Source organism: Coregonus lavaretus (genome assembly GCF_964263955.1).
Source record: "Coregonus lavaretus genome assembly, chromosome: 16".
NCBI classification, from domain to species: Eukaryota; Metazoa; Chordata; class Actinopteri; order Salmoniformes; family Salmonidae; genus Coregonus; species Coregonus lavaretus.
Window position 1 is genome coordinate 11,089,405 of NC_140003.1, and position 27,236 is coordinate 11,116,640.

General features: G+C 41.3%; 1 protein-coding gene across 3 annotated transcripts; it reads right to left on the reverse strand.

The window, feature by feature from the left end:
- On the reverse strand, nt 1-26,666 carry LOC311143510 (signal transducer and activator of transcription 4-like). Of its 3 annotated transcripts, none has more exons than XM_084179336.1 (23): nt 26,500-26,666; nt 25,837-25,965; nt 24,692-24,827; nt 16,125-16,223; nt 15,528-15,699; nt 14,989-15,074; nt 14,084-14,235; nt 13,645-13,803; nt 13,134-13,226; nt 12,949-13,008; nt 12,653-12,673; nt 12,231-12,324; nt 11,874-11,918; nt 10,673-10,756; nt 9,687-9,785; nt 9,408-9,543; nt 9,045-9,097; nt 8,728-8,822; nt 7,524-7,660; nt 6,965-7,159; nt 6,637-6,680; nt 3,635-3,726; nt 3,000-3,407 (listed from the first exon to the last, which is right to left on the reverse strand). In XM_084179336.1, the coding sequence occupies exons 2-22, from the start codon at nt 25,962-25,964 to the stop codon at nt 3,658-3,660; spliced, it is 2,157 nt and encodes a 718-aa protein (XP_084035462.1). In that variant the 5' UTR covers nt 25,965; nt 26,500-26,666; the 3' UTR covers nt 3,000-3,407; nt 3,635-3,657. The 3 variants fall into 3 exon arrangements, with proteins under 3 accessions (XP_084035464.1, XP_084035462.1, XP_084035463.1); XM_084179337.1 differs by having other exon boundaries at nt 6,965-7,156; nt 26,500-26,623; XM_084179338.1 differs by lacking the exons at nt 3,000-3,407; nt 3,635-3,726 and adding an exon at nt 1-90 and having other exon boundaries at nt 26,500-26,623.
- Between the last annotated feature and the right edge of the window lie 570 nt (nt 26,667-27,236).

Here is a 27,236-nt window from a genome sequence, read left to right on the forward strand (position 1 = left end):
CCGGAGACCTGGAACTCCACGTGGGTCGTGGGTGCAGGGACCACCAGATTAGAGTGGCAGCAGCCACTCGGTGTGAAGCGTTTGTATGGCCTGTACAGAGAGGAGAGAACAGGGATAGACAGACACATACAGTGAGGGAAAAAAGTATTTGATCCCCTGCTGACTTTGTACGTTTGCCCACTGACAAAGAAATGATCAGTCTATAATTTTAATGGTAGGTTTATTTGAACAGTGAGAGACAGAATAACAACAACAAAATCCAGAAAAGCGCATGTCAAAAATGTTATAAATTGATTTGCATTTTAATGAGGGAAATTAGTATTTGACCCCCTCTCAAATCAGAACGATTTCTGGCTCCCAGGTGTCTTTTATACAGGTAACGAGCTGAGATTAGGAGCCCACTCTTAAAGGGAGTGCTCCTAATCTCAGTTTGTTACCTGTATAAAAGACACCTGTCCACAGAAGCAATCAATCAATCAGATTCTAAACTCTCCACCATGGCCAAGACCAAAGAGCTCTCCAAGGATGTCAGGGACAAGATTGTAGCCCTACACAAGGCTGGAATGGGCTACAAGACCATCGCCAAGCAGCTTGGTGAGAAGGTGACAACAGTTGGTGTGATTATTCGCAAATGGAAGAAACACAAAAGCACTGTCAATCTCCCTCAGCCTGGGGCTCCATGCAAGATCTCACCTCGTGGAGTTCTAATGACCATGAGAACGGTGAGCAATCAGCCCAGAACTACACGGGAGGATCTTGTCAATGATCTCAAGGCAGCTGGGACCATAGTCACCAAGAAAACAATTGGTAACACACTACGCCGTGAAGGACTGAAATCCTGCAGCGCCCGCAAGGTCCCCCTGCTCAAGAAAGCACATATACAGGCCTGTCTGAAGTTTTCCAATGAACATCTGAATGATTCAGAGGAGAACTGGGTGAAAGTGTTGTGGTCAGATGAGACCAAAATCGAGCTCTTTGGCATCAACTCAACTCGCCATGTTTGGAGGAGGAGGAATGCTGCCTATGACCCCAAGAACACCATCCCCACTGTCAAACATGGAGTTGGAAACATTATGCTTTGGGGGTGTTTTTCTGCCAAGGGGACAGGACAACTTCACCGCATCAAAGGGACGATGGACAGGGCCATGTACCATCAAATCTTGGGTGAGAACCTCCTTCCCTCAGCCAGGGCATTGAAAATGGGTCGTGGATGGGTATTCCAGCATGACAATGACCCAAAACATACGGCCAAGGCAACAAAGGAGTGGCTCAAGAAGAAGCACATTAAGGTCCTGGAGTGGCCTAGCCAGTCTCCAGACCTTAGTCCCATAGAAAATCTGTGGAGGGAGCTGAAGGTTCGAGTTGCCAATCGTCAGCCTCGAAACCCTAATGACTTGGAGAAAATCTGCAAAGAGGAGTGGGACAAAATCCCTCCTGAGATGTGTGCAAACCTGGTGGCCAACTACAAGAAACGTCTGACCTCTGTGATTGCCAACAAGGGTTTTGCCACCAAGTACTAAGTCATGTTTTGCAGAGGGGTCAAATACTTATTTCCCTCATTAAAATGCAAAATCAATTCATAACATTTTTGACATGCGTTTTTCTGGATTTTTTTGTTATTCTGTCTCTCACTGTTCAAATAAACCTACCATTAAAATTATAGACTGATCATGTCTGTCAGTGGGCAAACATACAAAATCAGCAGGGGATCAAATACTTTTTTTCCCCTCACTGTAGTTGACAGGCTACAGAAAAGGCTACAATAATGCAAAAAAGAGATCGGAATAAAATTAACTAAACATCTGGGGAAGCGAGAGAGTGGGGCCTCCCTCACTTAGCTTTCACTGAAACACTCAAATATAACTCTCCCAACTTCCACTTTATAATAATATAATAATATGCCATTTAGCAGACGCTTTTATCCAAAGCGACTTACAGTCATGCGTGCATACATTTTTTTTTTTTGTGTATGGGTGGTCCCGGGGATCGAACCCACTACCTTGGCGTTACAAGCGCCGTGCTCTACCAGCTGAGCTACAGAGGACCACTTTAGAAATTATAATTGTTGTAAACTACAGCGGTTCAATGTTTCCTAGTAATAGACTAACTTAGTTTATTCAGCTAGCTAACTTGGTACAGTATTCTTCCGTGAAAACCACCCAGGGCACCGTATCCTATGACGCCATAGATAACTAGCATGCTAGCATCCAATAACACACAGTTTAGCACCAATACTTTGTTACAACAAACTACCAATAGTGTGTTAACACACTAAACAGATCATTTATGTCCGTGTCTAGTTCCTTTCATAACGCAGAAATAATTAAACGTTGGCTAGCTAGCACAAGGTCAGTCATGCTAGCTACACAAGTGGACTACACATCTCGAATGTTCAGAAAGTGAAGCTTTACGTTGCTAAATTCTCATTGACTAAAATGATATTGTATTTAGTTGCTACAGTACTGCTAGCTGGTAGTGTTGGCTAGCTAGCAATGGCTGCAGCTTCTACCCCCCCTTACCCCACCCCCCAATAAATAAATAAAACATATTGTAAAGTGGTTATCCCACTGGCTATAAGGTGAATGCACCAATTTGTAAGTCACTCTGGATAAGAGCGTCTGCTAAATGCCGTAAATGTAGATGTGTTGACTTTGTTTGAAAAACGGCGTCGCTGCGAACGAATGTAGCTGGCTACAACCTGATAAGCAGTCATTAGTCAATTAATAAAAACAAAGGAAATTAATATTCCATAGGTCAGAGTACTCTTTATTCAAGGAGAGGAAATCTGATGAAAAATATTGCTTTGTCCAGTACAATATTTTATCCATCCTCTTATTGTTGACCATGGGCCATTACAGCTATCAATATGTATACCATTACTCAGTAGTAAAGACAATAGGGGAAATCATATGTAGTTAAACCCTTTTTCTACTGGAGAGGCCTTGGGCTCTTAGTGCAAAAATATCAAATTGGTAGCTAAACTAATGAAAAAGACAATGCGAAAATAAATATTTATTCTTGATAGAGAAGTTTAAGACATATAGTCCAACAATAACAGACAAAAAATTACTGAGAAACAGAAATCAACAGCATTATACAATACATTTCATAACACACAATTAAATACGCACAATACAATTAAAGATGTCAATTTATGAGAAGTGATATAACACACTGGATGTACCACTGCATTTAATATCTACTTTACGCTTACAACATATTATACATTTGTATTCATGACAATGGGCTCAAAGACAATACTAGCAGTTGGATAGAACAGCAATATATTGTGATGAGATGTAAGAAAATGCCACATCCAGTGGGCCTCAGTAGAACACAAGTCGTAGAGGAGTTACTTGGCATACTCCGCAGGTCATCTTGTGTTACTCGGAGTACAGAGAACTCAGCTGTATATCAATAGGAAAGTAAAAGTCAGACAAATGCATAACTGATGACAATGCAACTAGAAGATAAAGATTGTTTTGAGTTTCGGCAGGTTCAGTCCATTTGGAGACTGGCTTAGCGGCAACTGCGTCTCTGCAATGATGGATGAGTTGGCTACAGTTGATAGGCCTGCAGTATGGGACTAGGCTAGCTGCTGTGTGACTTTAGGTGGGGAGGTTACTGTACTCACGGTAGTCTCAATCTCCAAGGGGCTTAGGTGCTGGGTGAGTTCGTCCAACATCCCAGGGGACATGGGGGTTCTGGGGAGTAGGAGGTTTGGCGCTGGGGGCGTCAGCAGTGGAGAGAAAGAAAGCAAGATGGACATAAGCCAAGGGAATGGTTTAGACTAGAGAAACATAGGATATTTAAAATAATATATCTAACAGTGGCGGTCGGTGCTGTTTAAGAGGGAGGACGATTATTTGTTTTATGAGCATGGGCTTATTTCTATTACAGCATATTGGATGACGTCATTCATATTCCATTCACCCAGCTCAATGTAATATCGATAGGTTTAAGCTACTACATGATACTAACATTTTCCCTATACCCATCATGAGGTTGCTACAACCAAGCCTATAAATAAAAGTTTACAACGTAGAAACAACAGGTCGAGAGAAAACGTTGAGTAATCAAGGTGACACAGTGACACATTCAATACCGCCTTGCACACTCTTACCTGCATCTAGCTGATTTAGGGTGTAATCATTAGTCCAACAGTTGCAAACGATTGGACAAATTCAGGTATGTTTATTTCCGTTTCGTTCCATTTGCTTCCGTTTAAGAACCGTTTTTCAACAGAATCGGCGGAATTAATACACCCCTGATCATATGCAAACACTTCACTTTCATAGCAGCCACATACAACCAGCATGATCACTTCACTCGTTGTGTAATTCCTTCTTGCAGCTACGCGCTCTCCTCTTCTCACATTTTCCCTTCGCTTGTGCATAACACATAAGCTGTCTGTGACCAGGCATAAAAAAAAAAAAAAAAAAAAAAAAAAAAAACTTTCAAGCCAAAACTTCCTTTCAGAACTGCTAACCTCGACACACAGCCTACATCGCTGTCACCATATTAGCACTACAATCATGCAGTATAGTGTACAGTCAGTAAGCAGTTTAGCAGTTACACTGGCGGGCCCCAATGTCAATAAATTAATAAAAACAAAAGCCTTGACTTGGAAGAGTTCCAGTGTTGGATAGCCATAGCCAGCTAGCTAACATAACTCTGTTTGAACCGGGTGTTTGAGTAAGCTAAACTAGCTAGCTGCATTCACTAGCTAAGTTAAAGAAAATACAAAAGAAATAGAGCTAGCTCTCTCGCTCTCTTACTTCATTTTTTAAGAAATTAATTTCAAAATTGTTCAACTATTGTCTTTCTCTTTGAATCAACGACTCACCACATTTTATGCACTGCAGTGCTTGCTAGCTGTAGCTTATGCTTTCAGTACTTGATTTATTCGCTGATCCTTTGATTGGGCGGACATGTCAGTTCATGCTACAAGAGCTCTGATAGGTTGGAGGACATCCTCCGGAAGTTGACATAATTACTGTGTAAGTGTATGGAAGCGGGTGAGAACCATGAGTCTCCTAGGTTTTTTATTGAGGTCAATGTACCCAGAGGAGGATGAGCTGTCCTCTGGCTACACCATGGTGCTACCATACAGGGTGCTGTTGAGGCTATTGTAGATCTTCATTGCAAAACGGTGTGTTTCAATCAATTATTTGGTGACGTGAATATATTTAGTATAGTTTTATCTAAAAAAAGGAGCCTCCACTGACTAACATACACTACATGACCAGAAGTATGTGGACACCTGCTCGTCGAACATCTCATTCCAAAGTCATGGGCATGAATATGGAGTTGGTCCCCCCTTTAATGCTATAACAGCCTCCACTCTTGTGGGAAGGCTTTCCACTAGATGTTGGAACATTGCTTCCATTCAGCCACAAGAGCATTAGTGAAGTAGGGCACTGATGTTGGGCGATTAGGCCTGGCTCGCAGTCGGCGTTCCAATTCATCTCAAATGTTTTGGATGGGGTTAAGGTCAGGGCTCTGTGCAGGCCAGTCAAGTTCTTACACGCCAATCTAAACAAACCATTTCTGTATGGACCTCGCTTTGTGCACGGGGGCATTGTCATGCTGAAACAGGAAAGGGCCTTCCCCAAACTGTTGCCACAAAGTTGGAAGCACAGAATTATCTAGAATGTAATTGTATGCTGTAGCGTTAAGATTTCCCTTCACTGGAACTAAGGGGCCTAGCCCGAACCATGAAACAGCCCCCGATCATTATTCCTCCTCCACCAAACTTTGCAGTTTGCACTATGCATTGGGGCAGGTAGCATTCTCCTGGCATCCGCCAAACCCAGATTTGTCCGTCGGACTGCCAGATGGTGAAGCGTGATTGATCACTCCAGAGAATAAGTTTCCACTGCTCCAGAGTCCAATGGCGGCAAGCTTTACACCACTCCAGCCGACGCTTGGCATTGCGTATGGTGATCTTAGGCTTGTGTGCGGCTGCTCGGCCATGGAAACCCATTTCATGAAGCTCCCGATGAACACTTCTTGTGCTGACGTTGCTTCCAGAGGCAGTTTGAAACTTGGTAGTGAGTGTTGCAACAGAGGCAGTCGATTTTTACGCGCTTCAGCACTTGGCGTTCCCGTTCTGTGAGCTTGTGAGGCCTACCACTTTGCGGTTTAACGGTTGTTGCTCCTACACATTTCCACTTCACAATAACAGCACTTAGCGGACCGGGGCAGCTCTAGCACGGCAGAAATGTAATGAACTGAGTTGTTGGAAAGGTGGCATCCTATGACGGTGCCACATTGAAAGTCACTGAGCTCTTCAGTAAGGCCATTCTACTGCCAATGTTTGTCTATGGAGATTGCATGGCTGTGTGCTCGATTTTATACACCTGTCAGGAACGGTGTGGCTGAAATAGTCGAAGCCACTAATTTGAAGGGGTGTTCCACATACTTCTGTGTGTGTTATATATATATATATATATATATATATATATATATATATATATATATATATATATATATATAAATAAATAAATAAAACTGTACATCTACCTAATATATCCTACAATAGGTGTATTTCAAATACACATCTTCGGCACAGGTCTGCATGCAATGTCTGGTCTGCACAAATTATAAGATCATAACAAACTGTTCTGTACTCACTGCAAAGGAGATGGGGATCCATGTAGATGGTATGTATGGAAAGACTGCAAGAAGATAAAATAGGAGAATATGGCCATTTTAGTAAAAATAATAGATAATTGCATGTTGTGCACCAACCACCCCCCTGTCCCCTCCCCCAGTAACTAGATACCACACAGGTATTCATAAAAAACATCCCCAGAAAACAATGAGAAAATGTTGCACCCCCATAACATACTTACTCTCATTCATAGAGAAGTTGCTGGAACCCTAGTTGGTCAGAATTCCTATATCTAAAATACAACCCAAAACCCTCTCCATCATAAACATGTCTCGGCAGCCATCTTGCCTTTGCTCTGCTGACTTTTGTAATGTCGTCTGAAGGACTCGTCTTTGGGGATGTCGGGGTAGAGGTACTTGAGCGGGTTCTCGGGGACCTCTCCGTCTGCGATGACCCTGTAGTCCCGGATGATGTCGGCGAACGGGAGAGCGCTGAGGCGTGATTTGGTGTATGGCTCCACCGAGATGAACTTAGCCTCTCCTGCTGACACAGACACAACCAAAGAGCCAATCAGAGTTGGATGTTTACAGAATAAATATTAAGACACTGGAAGTTTAGGTGCTAATTGTTTATGTCAAATTTGGGATTTGAATGTTGACCGCATGGTTCAGATAAAATATGAATCCATTTATTATCTTATGAAACCACCACATTATCTTAGGAAAACAATATGATTTTACTAATGGGTGTGGGGAGGTGTGACCCCTAATGAGGTCATTTCTGGACAATATGTATCTCCATGAAGGGGACCCTTTTTGGCTCAAGGGCAGATGCAAAAGTTCCATATAGCCTCTTCAAGATACATGTTTCACGACACCACAGTAATTGACAACCGAGCGGGCCTCACCACTGTCGGACTGCTCCACCCAGGTGAAGGTGATCCCACCCAGGTGGCTCTCGCTGAAGCGCAGCAGGAATGTCCCAGGCTCCTTGTCCTTCAAACGGGCCCTCTCTGTCTCCTTACTGACAAAGCCCATGATGCAGCTGAAGAAGCACAAGCAAACCACACCATAAATTACACCACTATTACATTATGCATTAACACCCACTAATGTAATAGAGTACACAGTGTTCTAAAGCCCTCTGAGTGAATAGATTAAATCCATTCAAATGGAACTGAACCTAATGATTCACTTCCTGATTACTGCAAAACTAGAATAGTGTAGGCTTCAGTATCGGTGTATCGGCCCGCTATGCAGTTTTATGAAGGCTACCGTTTGTAAAACAGGTAGTTGCATTGGCTTGATTGATTCCTGACAAAAGCTTAAGACTATAATATCAGCTACCCAAGTTCATCAGGAGTTATCTGGAGCCAATTTGCAATGAGAATCTATGTATTTACACACTGGGAAATGCAGAAGTATTTTCAATATTCACTTTGAATCAGCTCGTCAAAAACGGACAAATACAAACTTGAAATCACTGATCATCATGACAATTTAGCAGTTGAGTAGTCTAATTTAATTCAATATTGTCCATTTTATTTGGACCCGTCCTGTTTTTAGGATATGGTGTTTTTTTAAAGTCATATTTTCATCAAAGCAAATGTTTTATTTGATATGGGGCGCCATTTAGGCTATTTGATATGGGGCACCACAATTTTGGCTATTTAATGATGTAAAAAGTGTGTCATGAATTTGTTCTCCAGTCTGTAGGCTACAGAAAAACCACAGAGGCTACTACTCTTTCTATATGCTACATGATTTATGTTAGATGTATTTGACAGAGAGTTGTTGGAGCGCCACAGCGCTGCATCTCTCCAACAGCACCTTGGAGAGGCGCACTGGGCATGGGTAAGCTAAATATTTTTGCGCCCCTGCCTTTGGCAAAGTGGGCACTGCTTATTATGGGGCGTCATCAGCACTCACCTAAATAGCCCATATGCAAATTGGTGAGAGAAGTTTTCATTGTGTTTGGGCAGAATTATGTGAGGTGTTATATGTTGTTGGAAGTGCGTATTTTTGGTGAGTTTAGCTCGCAAAATGCCGCCCTCGTCAATCTCCCTAAGGGGAAGGGGATAGGGGTTGTTTCTGACAGGCCCCAAATCTCACTTGTCGTTCCAGATGGGAAGCAGGTGCTTCTTGATGAGATCCAGGATGGAATCCAGCCACACCCAAAAACTGAAAGGCTTCCCGGGAATATTCTCCTGGAAAAAGCAGACAGAATGGGAAAGAGAGATGAGAAAATATCCTTAAAAGTATATGGCATCTTTCAGAAAAAAAGAGCCTCAAGTTATCAATTTAATTTGACCAATGAAGTAGGCTGAGAGGAAGTGAGGCATTATTAATTGTTGATGGAGAATGACTCCACTAGGAGCTGAAATGAATAAGTCAAGTCAAGATGGAGAATGTAGGACTGCTTGACCTACCTTGCAGAATTTGGACCAGGATACCTGACATTCATTGTGGGAGGCTTGCTGACCTACAGTGAAGATTATTCATATAATTCTGATGATCAACAAACCAGTACACATTCATACACTAAGAATGAATATTCAGCTATTCTTGAACAAAAATAACACAATCCTTAGATAATATAGAATGATTCCATACTTGTGGTGGTTGGAAGTCAGACAGATTCTAAATCATCTCTGATAATTCACATTGCTGTTCTGCCAAACTTGAAAATACTTGGGAGGGTGCGCTGTTCCTCATGAACTGGGCAAAATAATGGTGTATGTATGCCAACAGTGTTTTATGCTCTGATGAAGTGTACCACTGGGCCGCCGTACCCATGAGTTTCTCCCCCAGCATGCACAGCTGCTCCCTGTTGAGGCCCTGCCCAGTGTAAGTGGAGAACTGCCAACTCAGCACCTCAGCGAGTTGGCCCCAACTGGCCCGCGGAGGACTGGCAAAGAAGCCCAGGTTCTATAGCGAGAGAGAGAGAGAGAGAGAGGTAGAGGGTTAGAGAGGTGAGGAGAAAGGGATAAAAGATAACACCTAAAACAATGGTAGCGTGTGTTTGTGTGTGTGTGAGAGAGAAAGAGAGAGAGAGAGAGATCTCAGCGCACCCTGGGTTCGTCAGTCAACAGGTTGTACCACATGACGGAGGCCCAGCCTCCAGGCAGCTGGCTAACGTTGGAGATGACCACCAGAGGAAAGGAGTAGGTCTGCAGAGAGAGAGACACACACATACGATCCCTCCCAATGTGTTCTCCAATCTCAAAACAATTTTTTTCAAGGCTCAGTGTTATCCTTGCAAGGGGAAGGTGCTAGAGTACTGAAAACAGGGGTGCCAATAATTTGTATTACTAGTTAAACAAAATCTCTCTGAGCAATTGTATTAGTATAAAATAATAATATTTCCTTTTTCTTGAGCATGCAAGTAGGCCAATAATTATGGACCTGACTGCACCCACAAAGTATATGCTTACTGTTACAGAACTGAATAGACATCCTACTGTTATACTACACTCTCTGGGTCTAGGGAACCTAGGCTTGCCTAATTGTTCTGTAACCTGACTTGATGTGTGCATTAATATGACAAGTAAGCATATGCGACCAGGTGTTGAATGCATGTACCCAGGACACAGCAAAATTACAGAGTTCAGGGCCAGCCCAAGCGGATTATTATTTGTTCAGATGGTGACGAAAATAAACAAACAAAAAGGAAAACTACAAAGAGGCATACCCAAATTAAAGACTCAAAGCCAAAATAAAGGCCTCATGTCCACCAAACAAACAAGCAGCCTCACGGCTCTGACTGACGATCACCTTGATTGCTTGCACCTGTGGGCTTATAAAGGCTTGGCACAGCATTTAAACCCTGTTGGTGCTGCCCCCTGGGTATGGAGTGTGGAAGTATTTAATCATGCTCCTAAGACTTAAACTACATAACCTAACATTAGACAAGGACTAATGATGACTGACAATGTATGCCAGGAAGACTATGTGGGGGTTATATGGGGTGTGTGAGGGATTATGTGTGGAGTATTGTAAGAATGTGTGTGGGAGTGTCGTATACAGGACGTGTGAAGGAGTGTGCAGACTGACTGACCTCCAGGTCGATGTTAATGCCCTGTATGTTGAACTGGGCCTCGAAGCTGAGGGAGTGGAGCTCCTCCGTCACAGAGAGAGGACCCTGGAACCAGCAGAATACACACACACACTTTACTAAACCTTTTCCTCAGAACGCATGAAATACAGTAGCCAAGGGCTATTAAACCTTTTTTGTTCAGTGAGTGACCCACTAAAAAGTTTCCTACATTTCAATGACAAACATGACAAGCTCTATCAACAGGATAAGGAATTTAACAAAGAACATCATTCCATAACAAGGCTGGGAAAACTCCAGAGAAACAATCTCCAATGAAGTAATAATATTTTCTCTACAGTATATGAGTAATAGGGGGAAGTTTAATAGCGGTATTCATTCAGTCAATTTCTGGATAAAATAAGGATCCTATATCCTAGTCTTTAGAGCATGTGAAGGAAGACTTGACCCATCTTGTTGAGTCATGTGAATAAAAAGGTCAAATAAACTCCTTTTTGTATATTCAAACGTCAATCTATGATTTTAAAAAAACTCAGAAAGAGTACGTTGTTTAAAGTTTACAAGGTTTTTCATCTGCGATAAATTATGGTGCCATCTCGAAACGTACACAAACAAACGCACCATTGTCCTGAAAAGGAGTTCAAAATTAAACTTCAAATTGAGGGAACAACTTTGTAAATCCAAGGTAATGTTGCCCTCTACTGTTTCAAGAAAGCAACTACCTTTTCTTAATGGAAGTGTTTTTGAGTTGTGTTTTTAACTCAGGCAAAATAATTGACCTCTAAAAATAAATAAATCATAACTCTTAATTCACCTCAGTGTCCAATTACTTTTATTAAATTACCTCTGGTTGACCAGAATTAATATTTTTTGTAGTTGTTATTTAAAGACTTATAGTTGCTCCCCAAAGCAGTTCTAAAAGGCTAACATGGAAAACAAAGGTTTGCACTAGTAACCACAGCCACAAAGTCAAAATTGGCTATATCGCCAAATCAGATTTTAAGAAGATACATTTTAGAAATAGGCAGCGTTTATGAGTTTGTGGCTGTGGTAACTAGTGACAACCGCAAACAAATCTGAAGGTCAAGCTTTTCTAAAGTTCACTGTGGTAAAGTGTCACCTTTTGATAGGCTTGAATCACTGACCCTTCACCGTCATTTAGGGAAAAACAAATAGTATTGTTCAACTGTCATATTTCTCTCACCTCGTTCACCTTGGCGCCATTAACATATTTCTTCTCTTTCAGCTGCTGAAGATACAAAAAAATAATTTTGTATTAATTAATTAAATTCATAATAAATATACAGAAATGCATAATCAAATGAACTATTCACACAATTGAATGTACAGCTAGGCCAGGGCGATCATAAGAAATACGTTTTGCAATATAATAGGGTCATTGCAAACATCCAATATGGCTGCTGCAGCCAGCCAGCCCCATTGGACCAAATTAGTTTGAGTACACTAAAATGTTTCACTAAACCTGTGGATTAACAGATTGAGTTTTAATTATTATAAATATGTTAGTGTGTTAGTGGGGACAGTGAAGGTGAGCGGTTACCAAGTGTCTGAACTCTACAGACAGACAGCCATTAGAAGATTCCTCCACGTCCATTACTTTGGTGTTGGTAGTCAGGATGAAAAACTGACGATGTCTGAATGGAGAGGGATGTGGTAAAGCCATAGTTAATCGTCTGAACTAAGCAAACACACACACACACAAAATGAGCTAAGATGCATGGCAAACGCATGCAGAGGTAAAAACAACTCAAATTCAAGTTGAATTCCAGGCAACTAAAAAGGTGATTATTCTGTTCACTTAAACCGGGTCATCTGATTTGTAATCAAACATGGCTTCTCATATTTCTCTTTTTGTCAGTGTTCGATCTCATCCCTACTTAGAAGCTTAGATATTGGCCTAAATAACAATAACAAGAAATCCCCACGGAACAGCCCACATTGAGATTGCACAGGTATACTCACACACTGCCAGGGGGGAGGTCCCTACACAGGAAAGAAAATATAGAACATAGCAAATTTACTCAGTAATGTAGTGCCAGCTTGCTTATGAATGTCTATGAAACATTCCGTTTATAGAACACAGTATATCCATGACATGTTCACACACAGTATGTGTAACAGAGCTTGCAAAGAGCAACCACTGGTTCTCTCACCCTTTAAAGCGAATGTGCCACATATTTCTGTGTTACATTGCTACCAGTGTACAAACATTGGCTAAGAGATGGATATTAAAATGTTTTTGCGGATGTCTAACTCACTTGTCAAATATTGTCTTCACTTTCAGTTGATAATCCACCTCTGGGAGTTTGACCAGCAATCTGGATATACAACGTGATCAAACAGAAATACTCAGCAAAAACATACATTTAATATGCACTCACACACACACAACGGATTGATAAGCACCATTGAGTTGTGTTGCATCTTGATACACATACTGTACCTGACTTTGGTGGTGAACTGCACCCCAGTCTTGATAATGAGAGGTTTCTGGGGGTGGGTTGGCATCCATGGCTGCTTCTCCACCACAAATGAGCTGTGGAAATTGCACAAAGGATGAAACAAAGATGGCACCCAAGAGAACTACAATAGCAGTTGTGTACACCACCTAGATTTGGGTGGAGGCAATATAAGTCACAAGTCCATTTCCCTGTCAACAAGACCATTAATTTAGTTTTTTGGGATAATTATTTTGTGATGGATATTTGATTCATTATTTGACTTTAAGTGTAGTTGCATCTTAAAGTTTGCAGGTCTTCCATTTACGTTCAGTCTTTCTAAGTTCACTTTAAGGCACAAGTGTGGTAATTTAACCAAAGTGAGACTCTGGCAGACAATTTATTTATTTATTATTGGTTTTAACTGGTGCCGCTGAGTCTAAAGTAGTCTGACATTATGCATTTAGTTAGATTAGGTAGGTATTTGACCACAGGTGTGTTCGTTGAGGTTAGTACCTTTTGATGAGGTTGTAGATGAGGTGTTTGACCTGCTCCTCCATCTGCGGTCTCTGCAGGGGGATGGGGTCGCTCTCATAGGTCACCTTCAGGATAAGCTCTCCCAGTTTGTCCAGCTGACGTTTCATCTGGAACAGACTGTGGGCTGTCAGAGTAAACCTGGGAGAGCGAGAGGGGGAAAGGGGACAAGCAATTAAAATCCCAAGTTACTGTATTTTGGGATAGAGTTAGGAGTTATGAGATAGAGTTAGGAGTTAAGCGATAACACAAAGCTGATCTGAAAATGACTGATTCTGGCGATTCAAACTAGGGCGTGTATGTGTTCAGTGTCTTTCTTTATTAGGGCTTTCTTTACTAGTGTGTGTGTGTACAGTATATGTACGTGCATGCATGCATACGTGCGTGTGTGCGTTCATGCATTCCTGCACGTGTGTTTTACCAGTTCTGGAGCTGGTCCAGTCCAGTGAGCGGTGGGCCACCTATACAGTTGATCTGCTGCCTGCGTTTCCACTCCATCAGTTCTAGGTTCAGCTGGGAGGCTATCAGAGCGTCAATCTCTTTTATCACATCACTCATCTTAGACAGGATCTCCTGTGGCGGAACAATAAAATATAAATACTGGTCCGGTCTTCTGTGTGGCTCAGTTGGTAAGCGCATGGTGTTAGCATTCCCACTGGGGCCAACCCATATGAATATGTATGCACTAATTGATGTAAATAGTATAACCCCAAAGTGAATTCAATTATTATTTGTTGATATCAAATCTGACTGAACTGTTTTGCAATGTTAATCAAACTTGCAATTTTGTGCTTGACGCTATGGTGCTCTCCACGTGTCGCAGGCCCCAAAAAAGGGAAGGCTTTAACAATTTTATCTATATACTGTAGATAAATATTCATATAGAGTTGTATAGACTTAAACTGCATCAGACAGCAATTGCATAAGTACCTACCATGGTTATAAATGACAAATGGTGGCACCAACTCAAATAAAACGCATATTCACTCGCAGATAAGGCATCGCAGATAATAATAATAATAATATAATATGCCATTTAGCAGACGCTTTTATCCAAAGCGACTTACAATCATGCGTGCATACATTATTTTATTTTTTTGTGTATGGGTGGTCCCGGGGATCGAACCCACTACCTTGGCGTTACAAGCGCCGTGCTCTCCCAGCTGAGCTACAGAGGACCACGACTGTTTAGATAGAAGATAAGGGCTTCGACTGTTCACACGCGTCACAGGAAGCATATTGTAACAACCAGAGTGTAAAAAGGTGCAGCTGATAAAACATAGCTGATTGCTGGTTTATCTAATGTATATAACAGTGTCCCCACACCTTCCTCTTAAAGTCCAGGTTGTTGAGCATCTCCTGCAGTCGGGTCACTTCCTGTTTCATCACCTCCGTGTTCATGTCCGCCGGATCTGAAGGACACAAACACATCTAATATGACAGCGAAAAGAACATAGTGGTAACACTTTAAAGGGGCAATCTGGGATTGGTACAAACATTTTTGACTTTCAAATTAATGCAGTATAGCCATTGATTCTTGAAGAATATAACAAGTGGTGGGGTGATTGCTATGTTGTTTTTCAAATCCCAAAATGCCCATTTTAAGCCTATATGCTTATGACAAGTCTTATAATGCATTATAACCTCATCATAATGCATTATACCTGCAGGGCTTAAGTAAAGTCTTACCCTTAGTTATTCAATAATTCCACCACATCAGGCCACCAGAGGGCAAGGCGCAGCTATTGCCATATTACTTACAGCTCTCCGATATTATAGGATAGCTATCAAATCATCTCAGATCTTCGGGGAGTCCATAGGGGATAGGAGCTGAAAGTGGATTTTAGATTGGCCATATAGCTGACCTCGAGACTGGATAGTTTTGAAGCGGAAGTCAAAGTCGTCTTGCATGTCCTCTAGATATTTCACTGCCTGGTCCATCATCTGCACACTACTCCTGATCACCGCCACCCTGTTGTCAATGTTCTTCTGTCTCTCGAAGGCCACGGAGTTCTGCATAGACTTCTCCAATGGGCCCTGTCAAGAAGATATTGAGGTGAAGTAAACCACACACATACAGATGTAGGATCTTAATTTGAGGCAGTTTCCTACAGCAGGAAAATAATCCTGCAGCAACAGGATACTGTTTGTGAATTATTATGTGGATTATAATGACTGGGGTCGATACATTTTTCGTAAAAGAAAATGACAAACTTTAGAAGCCTTTTTAAACCTCAAATACACTACAAGTTTAACATTTCCTGCATTGCAGGAAAGTCATCCTGCAACAGGGTGATCAAATTAAGATGCTACATCTGTATGCACACACACAGGCCTTTCTGTTGCACTTTAGTCTTAAATCTTCCTGTTACTGCCTCTGTTTTCCGAGGTATTTTGAGGAAAGAGAGATCAGAGGGAAAATCATGGGGGTTTCCTGGTGACGTAATAACAGAGTGACACACCTGTTCCTGTTTGCTGGCTGTGGAGATGATACGACGCTCCTCTCTGAGGCAAGTGGAGATGACCCCGGCCATGAGCAGAGGGTAGGCTTTGCATTTCAGCTGAAAAGGAACATAGACATATGAACACACACACACCCCTAGAGACCTTGTCAAGATATTTGAATCTCTCGGCGAAACTGCTAATGTGTTGGGTTGACAGGCGCTGGAATATTATGCTGCTGTCTACGCCTCTTGACATATGCAGGCCCCTGCCTGCATGCGATCTAAACCCGGTCCCACCACACTTCTACACACTACCCACTGGGCACAAACTGGTTGAATCAATGATGTTCCAACGTAATTTGTCAACGTATTTAACTTAAACTGTTGTTATGAGGGTAAAATTTCAACCACATGAATATGTCATCATAGTAACCAAATTTCAACATAGACAAACCTTATATAAATATGTTGAATTTTAAAACAACGTCAGATCTTTAACGTTATATCCACTATCCGAAGAAGAAAACTATAGGCTGGGCAGCACCTCCTACTGGAGAGTTGATCTATCTACAGCTACCCTTTGGTCTCCCATCCAGGGTTTTAACCAAGCCCAGCCTTGCGTAGCTATTTTTGTCACTGACTAATACCAATGAGCTATAGTGAGAATGATTGTTGAGCAATCTCCACATAAAAACTAAATAGATTTATTGTTGCTATCGAAGTCATTCCAAAGGGTAGGTTTAACAGAGCAAATTATGAAATGTGACCATACTTTATCACTCAAATATCATCAATGATGCTATTTAGGACTATATAGCATTTGCAAAGTCATCAACAGCTATTGCTTAAATTGAGGATTCAACAAAAAAAGCTCTGATTTGAAATTGTAGGATATTGAATTGTGTTTTATTGTCAAAGCAACCAAATATCAATATTTGAATGAGATGGATCTTCTGCTTGGATAGTTCCATCTGTGGAACTGTCTGGCTTTAATTCCAGTTGGTTTTCAAATTAATAATTGATATTTGTTGGATTCCCGTCACCATCTCAACCAAAAATCTAAGTTAAAGAATATGACTAAGCCAGTTGCTCAGATGGACAGCAGTAGATCCATCTCCTTTAAAATGTTGTCAACCAAACACAATTCAATAATATTAAGTAATCTAACATTCAACCTTAAAATGAGTAACACATCCATGGCCATATTGAGGTTACTGAAACTATAAAAGTAATGTTATGTAATCATATAAAGCTTGCATGTTCACGATAGCATGCATAGATCGTCGCAGGTCTGTGGAGAGCTTCACAATTGCTGTAATAATCTGCGTAGAATCTCAAACGGCATTGATCACTTGCACCATGTACTTTTGATGTAATGTCAACTGCAATCCAGGTCATTTGGTCCTGCTATTACATTAAGCACAGTGATAACACAATCTGTTGTATAAATAAACAAAATATCTGACATCGTATTCCCATTTGAACTTTGCTGTGCTTTTTAAAATGGTTGAAAGTATAGTGATAGCACATTGGAAATTCAACTAACTTTTGGCTGTCTTTTTGAGTGGGTGAATATTGGTTGTAATCTCATTGATCAACGTCACTCCCAAATGTTGTATCAATGCGGAGGGCTCTGTATAGCTCAGCATTGACATGATTGGGTGACGGTAGGTGGGGGCGGGAGTTCCTGCATAAACACAAACTCACTTCCTTGACAACTTCCTTCACAACAGCTCTGCTCAACTGCTCTGCAAAGCACAAGAAGTAAGAATGCCCTGACTTCTGCAGAGGCCGTATCGCCGTAAATGCTCTACGGCCAAAGCAGATGCCGGATTGACCATGCAGAGCCTTTTAGGTTTGCCCTACTTTCTCCTTAGAATGTATAGTGTCTATTGACCAATAAGGAAGTATTTAATTTAATTTGAAAGGTGTTTTTCCAGACACTGTACATCCTTGAATAACCTGAACCCACTGTACTGTCATTGCTCTCCACCGACACACCACAGAGAAAGTATGCCATCAGGCGTGTGAAGAATCAGGTGTGCCATTAGGTGTGAAGAAACAAAATGAATAATTCCATTGGAATGAGACCATACCAGGTACAGTGGGGAAAAAAAGTATTTAGTCAGCCACCAATTGTGCAAGTTCTCCCACTTAAAAAGATGAGGCCTGTTTTCATTTCATTTCAATTTTCATCATAGGTACACGTCAACTATGACAGACAAAATGAGAAAAGAAAATCCAGAAAATCACATTGTAGGATTTGTAATGAATTTATTTGCAAATTATGGTGGAAAATAAGTATTTGGTCAATAACAAAAGTTTCTCAATACTTTGTTATATACCCTTTGTTGGCAATGACACAGGTCAAACGTTTTCTGTAAGTCTTCACAAGGTTTTCACACACTGTTGCTGGTATTTTGGCCCATTCCTCCATGCAGATCTCCTCTAGAGCAGTGATGTTTTGGGGCTGTCGCTGGGCAACACGGACTTTCAACTCCCTCCAAAGATTTTCTATGGGGTTGAGATCTGGAGACTGGCTAGGCCACTCCAGGACCTTGAAATGCTTCTTACGAAGCCACTCCGTTGCCCGGGCGGTGTGTTTGGGATCATTGTCATGCTGAAAGACCCAGCCACGTTTTATCTTCAATGCCCTTGCTGATGGAAGGAGGTTTTCACTCAAAATCTCACGATACATGGCCCCATTCATTCTTTCCTTTACACGGATCAGTCGTCCTGGTCCCTTTGCAGAAAAACAGCCCCAAAGCATGATGTTTCCACCCCCATGCTTCACAGTAGGTATGGTGTTCTTTGGATGCAACTCAGCATTCTTTGTCCTCCAAACACGACGAGTTGAGTTTTTACCAAAAAGTTCTATTTTGGTTTCATCTGACCATATGACATTCTCCCAATCCTCTTCTGGATCATCCAAATGCACTCTAGCAAACTTCAGACGGGCCTGGACATGTACTGGCTTAAGCAGGGGGACACGTCTGGCACTGCAGGATTTGAGTCCCTGGCGGCGTAGTGTGTTACTGATGGTAGGCTTTGTTACTTTGGTCCCAGCTCTCTGCAGGTCATTCACTAGGTCCCCCCGTGTGGTTCTGGGATTTTTGCTCACCGTTCGTGATCATTTTGACCCCACGGGGTGAGATCTTGCGTGGAGCCCCAGATCGAGGGAGATTATCAGTGGTCTTGTATGTCTTCAATTTCCTAATAATTGCTCCCACAGTTGATTTCTTCAAACCAAGCTGCTTACCTATTGCAGATTCAGTCTTCCCAGCCTGGTGCAGGTCTACAATTTTGTTTCTGGTGTCCTTTGACAGCTCTTTGGTCTTGGCCATAGTGGAGTTTGGAGTGTGACTGTTTGAGGTTGTGGACAGGTGCCATTAATACAGGTAACGAGTGGAGGACAGAGGAGCCTCTTAAAGAAGAAGTTACAGGTCTGTGAGAGCCAGAAATCTTGCTTGTTTGTAGGTGACCAAATACTTATTTTCCACCATAATTTGCAAATAAATTCATTAAAAATCCTACAATGTGATTTTCTGGATTTATCTTTCTCAATTTGTCTGTCATAGTTGACGTGTACCTATGATGAAAATTACAGGCCTCTCATCTTTTTAAGTGGGAGAACTTGCACAATTGGTGGCTGACTAAATACTTTTTTCCCCCCACTGTATAGACACATTATTTTTGCATAACCTAAAGTCTACTATGACAGTGCGAACAAGGAGACATTTACTGTAAAAAGACCAGGCCTACATGGGCTGTGTTCATTAGGCACAACATTTAAGAAAGAGTGAAACATGTAGGTATTACCTGAACTTATTCAATAAGAAATGCTTGTTTTGCTACAGTGTACCCTAATGAACAAAACCTTGAATGGACTTGCCCTCTGTACCCCTTAATTTGTTCCTTTAGTTAGTTTAGCGGTCTCTGTGATCTGAACCCAGTTCACTGCAAAACTTGTATCAAAAACCACATGCATCTTGACATAATTTCTGGTTTTGCGAAATGCCACAGATTCTGTCAAGGCCTCTGTGACAAAAGGGAACATTTTGATGTGAACATGTGAAACCTGATTTCTCTTTCAGTCTTTGTCTGTGACCAATGACAGGAGGGTGATTCAGTCTTGAAAACCCACGCGATACCCTTTAAATCATCACAATGATGACTACAGCACAAACAAACAACGTCAGCTCAGCAGCGTAATTCGGCCTACTGTATTCAGAGAAGGACAGTAAAACCCCTCTTTCATCCCTCTGACTTTGTTAACTGATCAAGAGAAATCCCCTTAGAAAAATAGGTGCTGAATGGGCGGCTCAAAGAGTGTAGGAAAGGCTATCTAGAACCTAAAAGGGTTCTTCGGCTGTCCCCATAGGAGCACCCTTTGAAGAATCATTTTGGTTTTCAGAGAGGGTTCTACATGGAACCCAAAAGGGTTCTAACTGAACCAAAAGGGGTTTTACCTGGAAGTTGGCTGGGGCGGCAGGTAGCCTAGTGGAAGCAAAAGGGGTTTTACCTGGAAGTTGGCTTGGGCGGCAGGTAGCATAGTGGTTAAGAGCGTTTGGCCAGTAACCGAAAGGTTGCTGGTTTGAATCCCCAAGCAGAATAGGTGAAAAATCTGTCAATGTGCTCTTGACCAAGGCACTTAACCCTAGTCGCTCTGGATAAGAGTGTCTGCTAAAATCAAAATGTTTTAATGTCAATGGTTCTCCTATGAGGACAGCTGAAGAACCATTTTGTAACCTTTTTTTCTAAGAGTGTAGCTTTGGATGAGACATAAGCACTGCAATCTTGATTTCCAGTACTAATGTATTCGCATAGTGGGTTGAATGTTTTTTTTCATTCAGTGCCATACAAGGTTAGGGTCAATTCCATCACAACCAAATGCAATTCAGGTATGAAACATTGGACAAGGGTTTATTCGATTCATAAAATGCATTTGCATAGAATTCCCTAAATTGACTGAGTTCAAAAGAATGGACCCCAAACAATGCTTGTATACCTTCAAGGAAGACTCAGCACAAATTATTGCCTAGAAAGAGATATTTTCTGTCTGTCCTCTGTGCGTCATAGACATTACACCTAAACAATAACAAAACGCACATCGCCACCCCAAGCCAAACCTCTCGATGTTCGTGCTACAACTTCCTCTGAGAGGCATCACACGATCTGCACACACATATACACACATGAAATGGAGGTGTGGAAACCACAAGGTTCTGCTGAGGTATGTCTTTCCTACATCAGTTAGTGTAACACAGAAATGTGGCCCCATGGCCATCAGCCTCAAACAACCATTTTCGATTCCTGTTAGTGTTTTAAGGTACAATTCTCAGAGAATCAAAGAAATATACTACCACCAGTCAATGTCCTGAGACCTCAGCAAGACTACGAACATGTTTCTTTGATTCGCCTCAATAGGGTAAGAGGTCAAATTATGACTGGGACAACAATAACATACTTATCAGTGAAAGAATGCTCAGTATGAGGAAGACCAATACACGCGTAAGCCAATCTCTAAAGCTATAACAAAAACAAGTTAACAGCCATTTATCATCTTTCACTTCCCTATCCATACTGAACACACAGACTACACCAGCCATACTCAACTGATGTACCGCCATCTGGATCCGGATCCAGAATTGAGTTTTTTGCAACAGTCTGGCTTTTAATACTTATATATATATATATATATATACACACAAAAGTATGTGGACACCCCTTCAAATTAGTGGATTCAGCTATTTCAGCCACACCAGTTGCTGACAGGTGTATAAACTCAAGCACACAGCCATGCAATCTCCATAGACAAACATTGCCTTTAGAATGGCCTTACTGAAGAGCTCTTAACGCTACAGCATACAATGACATTCTAGATGATTCTGTGCCTTCAACTTTGTGGCAACTGTTTCAGCATGACAAAGCCCCCGTGCACAAAGCGAGGTCCATACAGAAATGGTTTGTCGAGATCGGTGTGGAAGAACTTGACTGGCCTGCACAGAGCCCTGACCTCAACCCCTTCGAACACCTTTGGGATTAATTGGAACGCCAACAGTGAGCCAGGCCTAATCGCCCAACATCAGTGCCAGACCTCACTAATGCTCTTGTGGCTGAATGGAAGCAAGTCCCCGCAGCAATGTTCCAACATCTAGTATAAAGCCTTCCCAGAAGAGTGGATGCTGTTATAGCAGCAAAGGGGGGACCAACTCCTTATTAATGCCCATGATTTTGGAATGAGATGTTCGACAAACAGGTGTCCACATACTTTTGGTAATGTAGTGTACTTCCCCAGAGTCAGATGAACTGATGGATACCATTTGTATGTCTCTACATCCAGTATGAAGGAAGTTAGGGTTTTGCTTGTAGAATTAGGGTTTCGCGAGCCAATGTTAACTAGCGTTAGCACAGCTGTTACCATAGACTTCCAGTCATTGCGCTAACGCTAGTTAGCAACTTCCTTCAAACTACACACAGAAACATAAAAAATAGTATCTATGAGTTCATCGGACTCTGGGGAAGTAGATAAAGGGATGAATTGCCAAAATCCTTAAGTATCCCTTTAATTTACTGCTGCTGAGAGTTGTAATAGTAGAATGCACAAGGATCAATTTCAAAATCTGGTAGTGCATGGGCAGTTTTCCTCTTGTTATGTTATTCACTGACAGACCTTAGAGATATTTTATTTTATTCCTGTCAGAAATGTCCAGTTGATCAACTACTGGCCATGTTAGCTAGATGGGGAAGTTAGGCTAACCAGCCATCTAAATATTGTAGTTATCATGGCCAGATTACGTTCCCAGGGGCTTCAACCCCTAGAGGGCCCCCATTGACTCAGGTATCAAAACATGGCAAAATGTGCAGAATTGCAGGAAATTAGCTTTAAAAATGCTAAATTTTCTCTCCGCTCCATGGCTAAATGTGTAGAATTGCAGGGAATGAGCTTTAAAACTGCAAAATGTTCTCTCTACCAACAAGAGGGGTGGGAACAGTTTGAACAGTTGGGGTCACATGGGTTGCGAGGCTGGGGTTTGTTACTAAGCCGATAAACTACAATATCCATCCGGACCTTTGCCATCTAGGAGATATGTGTGACCGGACCTTCTCAAATAGTAGTTGATTAACCTTGGACTACACAGTGACATTATGGGTTGGTTGTGCTAAATTATGGGTTGGTTGTGCTAAATCACCTCAATGCATGGATACATAAATTACAAGGACAGACTATTTGATGTTATCAATGTTGGATTTGCATGGTGTATGGTAGGCTGGCAAACTGATTTAGCGCAGCGTTCAGTCGGGTTTTAACTAGGTTAGGTGTATGCAGGGCTCTAAAGTGCGACCATTTTGGTCGCATATGCTCCTAAATAATTTGCTGTGTGACCTGGATTTTTATTTTGAGAGCACTAGTTCAACTACAAAAAACAAATATATCACCCAGAATAATTGTTATGATTAGGCTTCGCTGTATCGCTGTCGCCGAGTGCCATACCACACGGTCCTGGACACAGCAAATCAAGTGCACTTATAGGCCTACGGCTGGCCAATCGGAGAGCTCAAATTACAGTGTCTGCAGATTCCTCGAGCACACAGCAAAATTTATACTGTGAGATTTCTAAATTTTTAAAACTATCACTAGAGAGACTGTCAACAACTACAGCAAAGAGCTGCTGTTTTTATGAGTGAGTTCATCTTTACGTTTTTACTCAGCACTGTAACACTTTTTATTCAACCCTTTTATAAGCCATAACATTAGCTTCTTCCACTCGCACTTCAACCAGCACTGCAGCTGCAATGAATGAGTAGGAAAGTGTATCGAAATGCTTGCATTGTTATTATCAGCGGCTTTTGTCCATTTTAACATCAAGAAATATTTCACTTTCTCTGGTCATAGGAGTAACATGAATTTGTGCATGAGGCAGAAGTAATGCGATGCACGTGTCGCCATCAGCGGGAAGACGGTGTCAGCAGAGGGAGGGAGAGCGGAGGGATGGTGAGAGGCGGACCCTCTGCTGCTCTCTCCCTCCCTCCCTCTGCTGAAACTGACCATCAGAAGCAGGCACCATCAGTCCAGTAAAAAAAAAAAAGCTAATTATTTACATGTATGCTTACACAAGTAATACAACAACTGATCATATACCTCAACAACATTGGCAGGGCAATTCAAGCATAGCCAATATGCAGTGATAATGTATTGGGCTTATAGCCTACTGCACAAACCTCATTGCTACAGAACTGTTTTTAATAGGTTATTGTTGCATAGGCTTATGTAAAAAAAAATCTGAGCGGTAGATTTCAGCATGCAGGTATTTGTATCAACATTTTAGCTTTTTATAATAAACAATGCCTTTAAAGGGTTATTAGTTTCTAGGGCACAGCATGTGCTTCAAAACGTAGCTAGAATGCATATAGGCCCAATAAAGGCTTTATCTAAATCAATGTACAAATCTGCTTTTCTGATGCTCCTAAATGTTATGTTGTGCGCCTAACTTTTTAAAATTGGAATCACCAGTGCTACCGATTATTGTTTTGATTGTTTTTGCCCGGGGTGTATGGTATTGTAAGGCAGGTTGTTGTGGCACCTGTAACTGCTGGTTGATGATCTTCAGGTTGTGTCTTTGTAGGAAGTTCTGTTCCTGAGAACACTGCCTGTCCAACTGAGACAGGAGATTGCTGAGGAGAACTGTCGCCATGGACTCATGGTTTGCGGCCATATCCCTGAAAAAGGCACATACAAAGCTAAGATAAAGTGTATCTAATTTCACAGTGTTCAGTGCTCAATCAAAATGTGATTAATAAGAACATGTAGAAGATACACTGAGTGTACAAAACATTAAGAACACCGGCTCTTTCCATGACATAAACTGACCAGGTGAATCCAGATGAAAGCTATAATCCCTTATTGATGTCACTTGTTAAATCCACTTCAAATCAGTGTAGCTGAAGGGGAGGAGACAGGTTAATTAAGGATTTTTAAGCCTTGAAGCAATTGAGACATGGATTGTGTATGTGTGCCATTCAGAGGGTGAATGGGCAAGACAAAATATTTATGTGCCTTTGAATGGGTTATGGTAGTATGTGCCAGGCACACTGGTTTGTGTCAAGAACTGCAACGCTGCTGGGTTTTTCACGCTCAACAGTTTCCTGTGTGTATCAAGAATGGTCTACTACCCAAAGGACATCCAGCCATATGAAAAGATTTAGCTGACAGCTAATTTACATCTGCAGTGAAAACATTATGTATCAACAGACATTTTAGAAACAGAGATCAGGGACCTAGCTGTGGGACCTGATTATATTTGTAAAGTACCTATTAAAAAATAAAAATTGCACACAGCCCAGTTATTGCACCAATTGAGATTGTACATTTGTGTGTTTTAGTGTGTCTCGGTTGCATTAAAGAAAGTCACTGTGGCCTTTAAGGTTCAATTCAATGACAGCATATCTTATTGGACTTTATCCTTTTTTATTTGCCTGAGATGCAAAGGCTTTGAAGCTGCCATGTTTCAGTTCCTGAATATTCTCACCAGAAACCCAACTTGATATCTATTGTTATTCCAGTGTTGTAGTGTAGTTTTGACACTCCAAACCACATGCATACATGCGTGCAAACACACATTAAGACACGCATACAGATACACAAAGACACACAGACACACATAAAGACAGACAGACAGACACACACACATATATAAAGACACACATAAAGACTGGCACACACACTCACCAGTCCTGGCTCTCAATCCAGTCGGAAAGCACCTGCCGAATGTCCATAGGGAAGTTTTCATCGTAAAGGTAGTCCAACTGCTCCAGGTATTTGATCTCTAGCTGTTGAATTTGTTTCCATTGACTCATTCTGTGGTACAATGCCAACAACACAAAAGCAAATTAAAATAGCCAAATCAATTGCACTTCTGTGAGAGTCATTGAAGGAGCAGTGCTTGTAGAATTAAGATTATTTTTGTCCAAATACGTAATAGTTTATGATAGTGTAGACTATTCAAAAAGAGCAGTCTACCTTTTATAAAACTGTGATGCATATTGTGTTTCATTTACGTATCACAGTGCATATACAAAACAAATTGAAAGTATTATGAAGCTGTTTATCTCTGTCATTATCCAGTAATACAATTTATTCGACGTCGGCTAATGAATATAATAATAGATCAATCGTATTCCCAGCCCCATAAGGCACCTCTATTACTGATGCTCGTCGACTACAGTGCGTGTCTGTCAGTTACCACCACATCCGACTTCTTGTAATTCCCATTTTACAGCAGCATAAACTTCTCCTACCTTTGTTTCTGTAGCGGACCTAGATAAAAACGTTCTGGTCATTGACTATCAAAACATAATTGTTTGTGAGACGTCACTGTTTGTGAAAGCCTACCTGTGTCTTTGGACTCGGTGCTCAATCACATAAATATCCACGTTACACAAGATAATGTTTTTCAGTTGTTTCCTCTTAAAGCCTTCGTGAGTTCCGAACAGAGACTTATTTTATATTGTTCGTCACGTTATAGGCCTGTCTTACAGGTTTTGTCTTCTCCCTCCCACGCAACCTGGTCTCAGAGCATTTCGTATTATGCTGTACATAAATCCGTTTCGTGTGATATCTTAGTTTCGTATGATTACAAAAAGATAGATGATCGGGTGGATGCGTGGTTGTTCAACGTAAACGTCTAGCTTTTGGGTTGCAAGTTCAAATCGTATCATGGACAATTTTAGCATTTTAGATAATTAGCGACTTTTCAACTACTTACTACTTTTTAGCTACTTTGCAACTACTTAGCATGTTAGCTAACCCTAACCTTAACAATTTTAGCAAACCCTTCACCTAACCCTAACCTTAACCCTTTTAGCTAACCCTTCCCCTAACCCTAACCTTAACCATTTAACCTAACTCCTAAACTTAACACTAACCTTAACCCTAACACTTAACCCTAACCCGTAGCCTAGCTAACGTTAGCGAGCTAACTAATGTTAGCCACCTAGCCAGAATTCGTAACATATAATATGTTTAGCAAATTTGTAACATATTTAACTATTTGCAAATTCGTAACATATAAGACATTTAGAAAATTCGTAAGATATTGTACATTGTGCAAATTCGTTACTTATAATACG